We start from the raw sequence: 14,091 nt of genomic DNA, 5'->3' as shown, positions 1-14,091 counted from the left end.
TACAGTTTGGGACCTTTTCTCAGAGGTGTTTCTTCATAAGCTACCCCATTAATTTAAGTAATTATCCATTAGATTAGCTTTGGTTACATTCTCAACAGCAGCTCCGGTCTCAGCTGTGCAAGCAAAGGGGTGAGTGGACCACCAGGTGCCTCACCGCATGTTAGGCCCCCTGTGGTGATTTAGGTGAACCACGGTTGGAAACAGTGTACAGGGCACTGCATACCCTTCAAACTGTTTCCCTTAGTCTGGCCCATCTGACTCTCATATGGGCCTGACTTTTGCACCCCAAGCCTAAGCTTTGATGTGGATTTCATATAATCATCGTGATGGTTCCTGTAAAACTCAATGGTGGTCTCTCCCCACAATTTTCTTGTGTTGCCCACCCGAAACACAGGTTAGACTGCTATTTGGTCCTGGGCGTAACATGGAATTACACATTGAAATGGTTGATGGATTCCACATACACGTCAGGTGGGAGCCATAAAATATTAAGGGTGAGCATGCTATAAAAGTCCCTTTTTTTTAAAAAAAATGTAGCAGATTTTTGGTGGGAACCTCTAGGAGACATGCCCTCCCTTGATTTTTGCCAGCCCACCGTGATGTGTATGTGAAACCCACTCCAACCATTAGGACTAGTCTCCCTTTGATTTTTTACAAGATCCACATGAAGACGGTTGTATGAAATCCACTCCAACCGGTCGTCCTCTGTTGATTTTTACAGGGTCCACTGTAAAGATGATAATATGAAATCCACTCGAACTATTAGAAATTTAGGCCCACGGCCCAGGCCCACGTTGATAGAGGTGGGCTATACCAAGGGAGACAGTTTGGAGGGTTAGTATTTTCCTGTACATTGTTTCCATTCCTGTGGTCCACCTGAATCACGGATGGAGCTTGGTTTTTAGGCCCTGGGCCTAACATGGGGTGAGGCACCTGGTTACTAGGGTGGATTTCACACATACGTCACTGGAAGGTAAATTCTATAATAAGCAGGTAGTGCTTAACAGTAAGGTGTTTATACATGTACTCAATACCCATCCCCATATTTGCACGTCAACCCCCATGACCATCCAATTTGTTGATTGGAAAACCCTAACAGTAGGATTGGAAGCCTTTATGGTTCAAAGGAAACCTGATACGATGTCTTTTTTCTGGAACCTACCAACTTAAAAAAGGATTAGTTTTTGGGCATCCGCATCCACAATAACGCCCACAGGATGGCTTGGACAAACGCCACCTGTACAGACGGCCAGCGAATCAACTGCGCGCGCACACAGCAGAAAATGTTTAGGATTAGACGTGCACGTCTTTAAATGCAGAAGAATACGGGCAAAACGTCGAGGATTCGGAGATGCATGGGGATTTCTGAACTGAGCATTTATCATACAAAGCCAGCAGCGTTGGAAGGTTTTGTTTTTTATGTTTTTTTTTTTTCAGATTATCATGACTTAAAAAAAGGCCAAATGTTGCCACCATCCCCTCGAGGAGATTGAAGAGAATTCTTGGGACAGGCCAATGCCATTCACTGGGCACCTGATCCTAGCCACTCTTATGTGTAGCCACCGTGATCATACCCTGGACAAAAATCCAAGATGATCAACTCATCATGCAGATGCAAACCGTGGGTAGGTTGAACAGAGAACCGTGGCCCTTTTTTTTTTTATATAAAACAAATTTACTTTTACCAGTGAGGGTACAACGCCCCACATCTAAACATCCCCAATGACCACATGTCACGAATTCCCTCTTCCATCCCCAGCACAGCATCACCAAAGCACCTCTTTAGAAGGTGAAAATAGTAATGGTGCATAAGCCCCTCTTTCGCCCCACTAACAGCCACTGGCATGAAACCAACGCCCAATAATGATGATGAGAAATCCATCACCGGAGCATTTGCCCAATTCACCCAGAGGAAAGTGAGGTATAATATGAGAAACATGAAAGTAGCCTAAACCGATTTCCAATAACAAATTCAAACCATTGATTGTGCCCTCAATTTTAAGGGAAGAGTATCCCAATTATCTCTCCACTTTCACGGCTGGCAAAACCAGAGCCGCAGTGATCATATAACCCAAAGGCAAGGGTTATAGCTATAAAGCCTAGGGGTTCGTCACGAAAGAGAAAAACAGCCGTTCTTGTCCATCCCTATCCCCCCAGTCACTGACGTCCAACAAACACTCCGGAAGAATTTTTGAAAAAATAAAAATAAAAAATACAGGCCGCACAGCCAGCACCTAGCTACCGCCCCTTTCACAAAAATTACAAGGAAAAATAAGATTAAAATGGCAAAAAGGAAGAGGAAGGACCCGAAGTTGGAGACGTGCAATCTTTCCTTCTTTTTTCTTTTTTCTTTTTTGTTTTTTCTATTCTTTGATTCTTTTGAGCCGTTGATTGTTACAGACGGGAAAGAGTGGTGCAGAGTTGAAGAATCATGATGCCACTAGATCAGGGATCTCTGCTTCGACAGATAACAAAGCAGTATGTACCTTCTCTACCCAATTGTCCAGCCGGTTGCGCAGTGATTTGATCTGCGGTATCCCCAAAACCCTTGGTTGCACCCACGAGACATGAACCGTTCCCTCCACTTGATCAATAATGCCCTCAATGAGATGAACCTGCAAAGAAAGTTTTCTAATTGTCTATATCATTTCATATGTACATTGTAATCTTCATATGGCCATGGCATTGGAACAGTAAACAGACAAGTGCAGACGTATTAAAATCAACGGAGAACCACTATTTACACCCACTGGGATCTATTTTGCTTACATCTACTTCCCATTTTCAGAATTGAAATAGTACCAAAGTATACTGTTTCAATTCCCACCATGGAAAAGTTGGTGTAAGCAAAAAGATCAGGGGAGGTGTAGATACTAATTCCCAGAAACTATGGGCATTTATATTTCTAAGCTGGGGCCTATATTGAGTCCAAAAACCCTACAACTTGGAAATGTCATGAAAGAGAAAGACTGCTAGTGTGTCCTATTTGAAATGCATTTTGGCCTCGCATTTTCCATATTTTACAACAGATTGCCACTTGATGGAAATCACCTACTGAAAATCTAGCCATGTGATTTTACAACTCAAGACTTGAGGTTTTAGTTGGCTGTTTACTGTCCTCGTTGTTATAGTTACAAACAATAAATCGTTCTGATTTCATCAATTATTCCAAGAGAATTGGGCCCAAAAAAATCTTTTATGGGCCTAACAATCTTAGATCAGTGTGATTTTGCTGCTAGGACCTTTGAAAAATAAAATAGAAAGGTGTTTTAACATAAGATATTTCTATCTCAGATTTTAACAGGAAGTCTTCATAGCAAGGGTACCACATAAGTTCTAGCCAATTGAATAAAAAGCACAAACCAGGTGATAAAGGGTTGTTTTCTGTGAGTATATATTTCAACAAAAAACCAAGCTGACAGCAGTTAGATGAATTTCTTCTCATGGCACTTTTCCATAAAATTAACCATTTCCCTGACATGGCAGATAGTGATGCCTGTTCCCAGATATTGTGGGCTGATGTTTGTATTGAAATATATACCATTCTCACTACAAAAGCACACTAAATCCTGCACGCTTTTGATTTCTCTTCCTCTTTTTGTATTCTTGTGGTATGTGTTGCCCAAAATATCCTTCCCAATGGAAAAGCAAACACTTCTTTGTGGGCCACCAGAGAACTGCAAGAGGAAGTGCTTGTTTGCTTCTATTTATCTACTGAAAAAGTTCTGACCAAGAGGCAATTGCTGGAGAGCTCTTCTTATTTGTCAGAAGGCATGTAATTTTTGCAGCACTAGGTTGTTCAAATATGCCAAAATTTGTTGAATGCATGATCATGTCCATCTTGCATAGCCATTTCATACTTATGCCCACTTGCCCAAAAATTTGGACCTATGTGCCGGTGAAGCACGGCCTGTATGAGAGATCAAGGGATTGAAAATAAACACAATTCATGCAAATTAAAAAGCAATACAACCATGGATAGATAACGAGAGCATGGCCAAGAAAAAGTTAATAGCATATACTTGAAGAAAACAAATTTTATGCAGTTGGGGATGAACCAACTCTAGTTGTGATTTTTTTTTAAAAAACTGTTGTTTATACTTCTAGAATCAAATAATGAGATCTTAAAACTCCTGAATATGGTGAAAACACACAATGTTGATTTTGACAGCCATCAAATAAAATATGAACAGGACGGAAAAAAAGGCTATTCAACTAACAAAACAAGAATAAAAGGAAAGACAGGTAACAAATCAACCACCTGTAAACATGAACCTCTTAACTCTTAACTGTTGCTTCCATAAGTCATCCAGGCAATAATACTCAGGTGGCGCATACAAAACAGTAAAAAAGACTGAGCAGGCAGCAGGAATGGCTGGTGCCTAAAGTTGAACCTACAGAATCACAATATACAATGTAAACTTACAGAGAGGCTTTTCATAAGAAGATACTCCACATCTTCTATAGATAGTTTAGTACGTTCTGCGATGACACTCAGTGGAATTGTTCGGTCTTCTGAGGGACGACTGGGAGGAAACAAGACATTGTCTGGTTCAGTAATAGTACAAATGGAAGATACAATGTGCCAACTCAGAGAGCTAACATTATAGCCAGTTATAAATAACAAAGAACCCATAATGCGAGCTTATATACCAGGCCTAATGATGCTGCTGACCAGTTTACCTAAAGATTATTTCCATCAGACACAGAATGTTGATTTTCTCCAGCAATTTCTTCTCGTTCTCTACTAATGCAGGCTGTGCACTCAGGGCAGCCGTGTGAACCTGGCAGAGTTCTTGATAGCGAACCAAGTCACCAGTGTTAAATGCCTGAAGTATATAGTAAAGCCACTCCACTTTTGTCCCCACAAGACTTTTCATCTGCAAAAGCCATTTAGAACTCAAAACCGGGTATGAGAACATCACATTAAAGCATAGTAGAACTGCACAAGTTCCAGAAAGGACACTCCAACCCACTCCCGTACCAATCAGCGTCAAAGAAAAAAAAAATACACTTCAAGATAATACTCTCAGCAAATGGAAGTATCAACAACATAAGCCTGCCAAACTCAATGCAGCAATTACTAGCACCCTTTTTTTTCGGTAAACTATAATTACTATTTGCTAGCACCATAATGAGGTCAACCATCCATTTCAAGTTGCATCTTCACAAAAATACATAGGGTGCATGATTAATAGGAAAGAAGTATATTTTTCAAGATGCTTCCTCCTTCCCTTTCTGGCCACTCATTGACGATTGTGATCCCTGCATTAAAATTTGAAACCTGGTCCTGAAAGGTACCCAGATGTGTCAACACTCATCTAAGTGCCATTATTGTAGTTAAGATAATATTTGCAAGGCAAGAATGAAAGCATGCCTGGTTTTTGGTATTTTCCATATGCACCCCTTTTCCATGGATCCCTTCAATAATTGATTCATTCCAAACGAGAGGAGGAAGAATGGAGAATGTAGCATGGTTGATAAAAGAGAAAGCAGGAATACCCATTATGTCCCAAACATAGATGGTCCATAGAACAGCCCATATCCGATAACACTCTCCCTCAAGCTGGAGCATATATATCATGAATGCCCACAAAGACACAATCTAGTTGAGTACAATCTAGAGCTTTCGTGAACATATCTATCATCAATTGATCCTGGGATTTGACAGATGTCATGCAACTTTCCTTGCAATTTTCTCCCAAATGAAGTGAGAGTCGACCTCAATGTACATCTCATGATAGAGAGGGTGGTTGACAATATGAGAGACTGCTTGATTATCACAATACAACCTCATGGGAAACTTATGTATAAACCTAATTACGCACATTAATGTCTTTAACCAAATGAGTTCACATGTCACATGGGCCATTGCCCCATATTTTGCCTCATAACTTGAACAGGCCACAACACAACGCTTCTTATTCTTGCAAGCAAGAAGGTTGCCACCTACAAAAGTATAGTAGTTAGAAGTAGATCGCCTATTAGATGGAGAATCTACCCAATCTGCATCAGAGTATCCTTCCACTTGAAGATGGCCATTTTTCTTGTAGAGGATACCACAACCAAGAGTTTCCGTCAAATACCTAAGGATATGAAGCACGTTCTCCATATGAGGGATCCGGTGAGCCTACATAAATTAAAGAACCACACTAACAATATATAAAATATTAGGTTGGGTAATTGTTAGAGAAATTAAATTCCAACAAGTCGAGGATATCTCCTTGGATCATCAATTAACTCACTCCGATACACACTAAGTTTTTTATCTATATACATGGGAATTTTAGTGAGCTTGGCTCCTAGATGATGTCTCATCCAGTAAATCCATTACATAATTCCATTGTGATAGATTGATGCACACCTTAGACCTAGCCACCTTAATGCCTAAAAAATACCAAAGACGAGTCCTTTGTATAGAAACGTCGTTGTAAGAATTACTTCAACTTAACAATACATGTACTCTCACTACCTGTCACAATAATGGCATCTACACATACAACCAACACAATAGTGTCTATCTTACTCCGCCTTACAAAAAACAGAGGGGTTGGCCTGGCTACATTTCATCCCGAATTCGAACACCACTTTACCGAACTTGTCGAACCAAGCTTTTGGAGACTGTTTCAACCCATGAATTGATTTCTTAAGACGGCATACTTTATCCGACTACGCTTGAGTAACAGAACCACATGGTTACTCCATGTATACTTCTTCAATTAAATCTCCATGAAGAAAAGCATTTTCACATCAAGCTAATATAGTGCCCAATCTAAATTTACAGCGTTGGAAACAACCACATGTAACAAGTGAAATTTTGCCACAAGTGAGAAGGTCTTTGAATAGTTTACTCTAAGAGTCTGAGAGTACCCTTTGGTAACTAACCGAGCTTTTAAATGATCCATTTAGCCACTAGGACTTGTATTTTACCGTATACACCCAATTGCACGCTTTCCAACAAGTAACAACTAATGTCCAAGCTTGGTTCTAATAGGGTGCAACCAACTTTTCTAGCTCGTTTCCACCCATCACAACTCAAAGCCTCCTGGAAAGAAAGAGGAATGGGCACAGATGACAAAGCAAAGCAAATTGTCAAAATGAAGGAGATAAATGACTAAATGAAACGAAGTTGGATACAAGTTGCCAAGACTATATTAAATTATCGGATAGAGTAGGCAAGGACTCGGAAGAACCACGGTCTTCTGATGAATCAAGAGGATTGGTAAAAGTCACGCTCATATGTATTCCATCTCCAAGTTTGGAACATCTGGAGTAAAACTGTAAAGGTCGATTTACACATTGTACAAACATCTCCCCAACTCTAGTAGTTATATCGGTAATTGTAAAGACTTTCCTTAGACAAATATGGAGTGTATTAAAAGAATGTGACATTAACTAAAACATAATGCCTCTAGAGACAATTATAACATTTGTATCCCCATTGGGTACGGGAGTATCCAAGAAAGAAACGCTTGGTTAGCCATTGGTTCAAACTCGTCATGAACATAATCTAGTTGATGCATGAAACACATAACCAACACCTTTGGAGGAATAGAGTAGGAAGAAATCTGAGGGCACAAGATAGAGTGGAGTGACTTTTCATTTAGGACTGATGAAGACATACAATTTATTAGGTAGCATGCATTTAAGACTTCATCACACACCAAAATATTTTCGAAAATTTCATATTCAACAACAACGCTCTAGCAACTTCAAGTGAATGATGGCTCTTATGCTCAAGTATCCCATTTTGTTGTGGTATGTGTGCACATGAAGTTTGGTGAATAACGTCATAAGATGAAAGATATGAATTAAATTCATGACATAAATATCCCTTAACATTATTTTTTTGAAAGAGAATATTCCCTAGCATTATTTGAACGTAGAACACGAACCTTAGAATTAAATTGAGATTTCTTTTGCCGATCTTACATCAAATATAGCTATATCATACAAGACTAATAATCTTTTTTAAAAAATAGCAAAGTAATTGAAAGCAAATAAACCAGTAAGATAAACCGGACCTCAAACATCAAAATGATTAAATAAAAAAGTTTATCACTTCTCTTGTCTACACTAGGAAGAAATGATACTCTATGGGGCTTACTCAACTCACGAGTCTCCCATTCTAATCTAAATACATCGACAACAATGAAACTAGATTCTTCAAACAACTTCACGAGGAATGGTCATGCCTGGAATGCCACTAATGTAGATAGTTATTTGTTCTCAATATAGCTCAGAGTCCATTTGCTTCATGCCCTCCATCAATCATCTTCCTTGTTATTAGATCTTGGAATTCACAATAAGAATGATAAAATGAGACAAAACAACTTAAGGATTTGGTTAGCTTACTCACAAACAATAAATTCAAAGGAAATGTAGGAATGTAAAGTATTTGTGACAATGAAAGCGAATGGGTGGGACTATAATCCAACATAGACACACAAGTTGAAGTATCATCTGCTAATTTGATAGAAGAGATTAATGACGATTGTATTAATTGAGACAATATAATATGCTTATCGATCATATGATCGGCAACTCCTGAATCAATGACCCGAGGAACACTATCGGATGATGCAAAAGAAATGACACCTCACTACGCGAAAATAGTTGTGGATGATGGTGCGTGAGTGGAACAATCCATTAAAAGTATGCCATATTCTTCCTTGGATAGTTTAACTATACAATTGTAGTACCACGCTTAGAAACAAAGGAAATAGGCTTGGAGACAACTCTCGGTGCCATCATCAGAAGAACGAACTTGATTCACCCCAGCAGGCTTACCAATAAGGTTCCGACACGCGTCAGTTGTGTGATTGTTAAGGCCATAATGGGTGCACTGCCGATTACCACAAACATGACCACAGCTACAACTGAAATATGTATCATGGTCTCTCAACCTATTTCTACCTCCAAAGCGACCTCCCCCGTAAATCTCTACCACCACGACCACGACTTCTCACATTCCCTCCAAAAGATGCATAAACAGATGCAAAACGATGATGAAGGCGAACTTTGTGCACTAATCGCACACTAAATGCAAGAAAATGCCTCAATAATGGATGAGATCACGCTGCATCCAACAATCCGTGATCAAACAGGATCGGAACTCGGGATGAAGACTAAAAAGAATTTAGCAACATGGAATTCCCCCTTTTGACGTCTTATAGTTCTCACAATTGATAAATAGGGGCTAGAATACTTTCAAATCTTCCCACATGCCTCGTAAAGCTTAATAATACTCTCTGACATTCTTATCTCCCTATTAAAGAGTGAAGATATTCCACAGTAAATTGTAAATCCAAGTTAAATTCTTTTCACATGCATACATCTCTTAGATTATCCCAGACTTCCTTTGTTGTCTTGAAAAACATAAAATTCACACCTAATCTAAAGCTCCATATTGTTGCATAACAATGCTCTAATTTAAGCATCCTCTACCACCGAACCTTCATATTCTATTGAGCTTTCTTTAGGTTTGGGAGAAGTCAAATACATTAAGTTCCTTTTTTCTATAAGGGAAAGCCTTATTGATGTGAGCCATTACAAGTAATTTGCTCCATTGAGTTTGGTTGATGTAATCTGAAAATTCATCGACTCAAATGAAGACAAAAGATTATCTTCGGCATCCATTGATGTAGGTAAAATCAAACATACAAGGGGAAAACGTATGACTCGCCTAACACAAATTCCAAAAACCACATAAATCGATGAATGCAATGACTTGATAGCATTGCTTGATCCAAAAAACTTCACATGTACACTTGTTCTCTAATCTGTAACAAACGCAATTTTCACCCACTTTAGATATCAGATCTGGCCACACGTGCAAATCTGGCCACATGCACCATGGCCCATTTCGTTCATCACGATGGTGTTATAAGAAAGTGGGCCTAGCATGCATTCTCACTACACGATTAAACAACCCATCATATAGTGGTTGGAAGAGAATTTGTGTAGATCGGCCCCCAATGACTTTAAAATTCACCTCAAGTAAATAGAAGAACAGAGAATGATGGAAGAGATCAATGCTCAAATCAATTTCGCTTTGATGCCCATGTGGCATGAGTGAAAAAAGGAGAAAGAATGAAAGAAAGAAGAGAAAATGAGAGATCCAGGTTTACAAGCCCCCCTCTCTTGTTTATTAGCATGCTTTTCACTAATTACAATAATGCCTTTAGTAACAAAAGCAAGAATACCCATTATGTCCTAAACATAGATGGGCTGTAGATGAGCCACAGAACAGCCCATATCCAATAACAGAGACTTTAAATTATGCAATCTTCCCCAGGTTTCATGGTAGATCTGGTGGAGCAGGAAGCTAACGTCGTTCTTTGGAAAGCTCCTTGACGGAAGAACATATAGAGAGATCAGAAAAATCCAAAACAACATCCCAGTTTATGTAGGAGACTGAAGGAACAGGATGGTGAGATTTTATTTTATTTTTTTGAATGGTCAATACACACACCCACACACCACATGGGTTCTCAAACCCTAGACCTTAGAGTCGAAACACACAGTTCTACCACTGAGTCATGAGTAGAGACCCAAGGGTGGTGAGATTTTGAAAAATATGAGTTGGAGCCTACTATAAAAATGTGAAGAAGAAAAAAAGCTCTCCAAATACAAGCCAAGGAATTTGCAATCATATATGACTAAAACATCTGAATTTGCAAACTCCAATTGAAAACAATAGACTTTGTTATCAGTTTCAATGATCTGAGAAAGAACCTCCAACTTAAGCCAAATAAAAGTTCTGGCAATAAAAAGAATAGAAACATCAGAGTAAATATAATACTCCTTGGAAAAGCTTCAAACTAAAACTTGATATCTAGGAACATCAATGGAGTTCTCTTACAATTGGGTGTGCTAGCAGTTCACCAAAGTTGTAAATGTTATCTCCCAACAATGCCGAAAGGGACAAGTCAAAGGCCAAATCCTGAAATCAGCATAATATCAAATATTAGTCTAGAGATAAAAGATGAGGCTGACCACCAAGAATTTCATACTGCCTTTGAGAAACATTTTAACTACTCAAATGCCAAATATGTGACAGAAGAAGGGTATTTTAAAACCCCCAAAAATTATCCGTATACAGTTAAAATACATTGATTTAAAAGCATGCAATAGGATGAAAGCTTCATCTTTTACAAATAAAGAATTCTAGAAAGGTAAAGAAATGAGAAAGGTGAGCAACAAGAAATTATATATCAAGAAGTTTGCCTTTTGCTAAAACAGTTTTAATCCCAGAGCTGTTGTCCTCGTTCATTTCGGGCCTGTTCGGCATTGCTTCTAGCAACTGCAGAATTGATTCTCAAGAACTGTTTCTTGAGAATTGCACATGTAAATAAGTGCATGTTTACATAAGAAAAACAATTTCCTCATGAACATTTCAATGGTGAGAGTTGAATCCCCATCATTTCCTGTGGCGTGGCCCACTTAAGTCTTGGATCTACCTAATTTTTGAAGTCATACCCTAACATAATAAGGTGATATGGATGGACGGAGTGTATGTCGCACGGTCATTGCGGTAGGTCCCACAGCACTGTAGGCGAGGGTTATAGGAAACTCACGTCTGTCCGGCTTCTCTAGAGATGAGATTTGTGCATGTGCAATACAACTCATGTACACACCACATGTTTGCCATCATGCCACGTAGGTCTAAGATCCTATAGCCTTTAGAAAGGCACCATTATATTGATGCCCTAGCCCAGGAATTAGTTTGATCCACTGGTTAGGTCGGTGGTGGACCACAATCTGCAAAACAAACGCACAGCTTGGCAGAAGTTTTCTAACCCATCCACCTGTTTCCAATATTGGGGCCCAACTTCTGAATAGACAACGGATTAATTTTAGGAAAAAACATGGTCGGACCAACCGGTGGAATCGTGGATGGATTTGATCTCAGACATACATGCCATGGTAGCATATATATTTGAAGGATGTAAAAAGTGAACGAAAAGAGTAATAAGAAGTGAAAAGGACAGACACTTCCCAACAAGAAAGCAAAGTTCCCACCGATGGTATACTTGAGGTACGACACGTGACACAACTTGCTTTTTCAATCTCCGTGACCGCTCTCTATTTCCAAAAGTTATGCAGGAAGAAAAGGGGGTTTATGAAGGAGATAGCTCGTCCCTTTTGGGACACGAATCAGATTTGGCTTCCGAGAGGGCGTCAGGGACAACAAGAAGTGATGGTGGGCTGGAAGATCATGCGATGGTGGAGCTGTTCTAGGAGAAGGATTTCATTCATGCGGCACCTCAATCTATGTGGGATGGTGATAAGGACATCCTTGTTGTCACCCCCCTACAGGTAGTGGCAACTCATGATCAAATGAACCAGGGACCGGTGGAGAAGACTCTGGCTATTGGCAACAATTGGTAGCCGAGCTGGGCGGCTCTAGTTGAAGTGGTCAAAGAGGAGGATAAGGGGAGCACTAGTTCATTTTGATAGGCTGATTGGACTTTCTTCTGGAGATCGGCCAGAAGACTACTATGCCTTGTTTCAATTTATAGAAGAGCGAGGTCGGCCAAAGGACACCACAAGATCTCCAAGACGATCCATCAAATCCTCCACAAGTTGCAAAGAATTTATGAGCCTTTCGGCAAGATGGCAATCATGCTTCAGGGGGCTTGGATAGGAGATTTACGAAGGGAAGGAGGGGTAGGTCGGTTCCAAAATGAGAATTTTATCCTGGTATGTTTGGGGGGTGGGGAGCAAGGATATGAGGACCCAAATAAAGGACGTATGAAAGACATAACGCGCAGGTGATATCTTTTCTTCTTTTTTTTTGAAAGGTAACGATAACTTTATTAAGAACCAGAAAGAGAACAAAGAGGGAATCGACCCGCTAAGGTAGTGGAATGACTATCCTCCAAAAAAGAGTAGATTACATCCCACTCAACTAAATACCACTTCACTCTATGGACTATGGTCCCCGCCGAGTTGGAGGCACCATTGAAGCACCTCCCATTCCTTTCTTCCCACACCGACCACCAGACAACCGGGAGGGCCATTCTCCAAACCATAGTTCTTTGCTTTCCTAGTCTAACACCATGCCAAGCCTCAAGCAGCTGGCTTGTTGAATTTGGGAAGGACCAAAACATATCGAAGAGAAATAACGTTGCTGACCATATCTGGTTAATGAATGGGCAGTGTATAAGAAGGTGATCCATCGATTCTTCATGAGCCATACAACAAAGACAGACATTAGTAATTATCATTCTCCTTTTTCTCAAATTATCGACTGTCAGAACCGTCTTCTTGCCAACCAGCCATCCGAAGGCCATCAACTGTCAGAACCTTCTTCTTGCCCACCAGCTATCCGAAGGCCGCTATCTTTGGAGGGACTTTGACTTTCCACACTTGATCTGCCATTGTCTCTTCTATTGAAGTGGGTTTGCTACCAATGAAGTTATATAAGGACTTAACCGAGAAAATGTCAGATCTATCGAATCTCCACACTAACTTGTCAGCGCTGAGCTGGTCCGGCTTGCAATTGTTGATGCGACAGAGGAGAGTCGCATATTCTTCAATCTCCCAGTCCTGGAGATTTCTTCTGCAAGAAGGAATCCAAACTATTTCCTCCCCAAGAACATAATAGCAATCGGCAACCACAATGGATCGATCTGGGGCGAGACGAAAGATACTCGAATAGTCCTCTTTTAAAGCTACTTATCCCACCCAAATGTCTTCTCATAAACGAGTATTGTCACCTTTTCCTATGACGATTCCACTGCCTTTGAGAACCTCTTTCTTAATGGATAATACACCTCTCCAAAGAGCAAATGCGCAATAGACTGAAGAGTCCTTGGTCCACCAACCTCCCTCTGAGCGGCCATACTTGCTCTTGACTAGCAAATTCCAAAGGGTCCCATTTTCAATCCCGATCCTCTAGGTCCACTTGCCTAAGAGGGCCCGATTCATTTTTTTGAGATCTCTAACCCCTGCACCACCTTCTTGGACATGCTTACACACCTTCCAATCAATGAGATGGAATTTCTTCTTTTCCTCCGTCCCGTACCATAGAAAATCTCGTCTTAATCTTTCTAAAGTTGCCAGAATCGAAGCCAGACATGAATT

At 40.1% G+C, this 14,091-nt stretch overlaps 1 protein-coding gene across 1 annotated transcript in view; it reads right to left on the bottom strand.

The window, feature by feature from the left end:
* Positions 1-1,944: 1,944 nt before the first annotated feature.
* LOC131247978 (26S proteasome non-ATPase regulatory subunit 13 homolog B) overlaps positions 1,945-14,091 on the bottom strand; it is a 28,018-nt gene continuing 15,871 nt past the window's right edge. Inside the window, exons 3-6 of the mRNA XM_058247988.1 lie at positions 10,865-10,945; positions 4,684-4,880; positions 4,427-4,526; positions 1,945-2,615 (exon numbers count right to left, since the gene is read on the bottom strand). Of these exons, the coding sequence (XP_058103971.1) occupies positions 2,430-2,615; positions 4,427-4,526; positions 4,684-4,880; positions 10,865-10,945 (564 nt within the window). The 3' untranslated portion in view covers positions 1,945-2,429. The remainder of the gene's footprint in view (positions 2,616-4,426; positions 4,527-4,683; positions 4,881-10,864; positions 10,946-14,091) is intronic.

This window comes from Magnolia sinica, chromosome 6 (assembly GCF_029962835.1).
Source record: "Magnolia sinica isolate HGM2019 chromosome 6, MsV1, whole genome shotgun sequence".
Lineage (NCBI taxonomy): Eukaryota > Viridiplantae > Streptophyta > Magnoliopsida > Magnoliales > Magnoliaceae > Magnolia > Magnolia sinica.
Note: the sequence above shows the minus strand (reverse complement) of the source record. Positions and strands in the feature narration are given on the sequence as shown.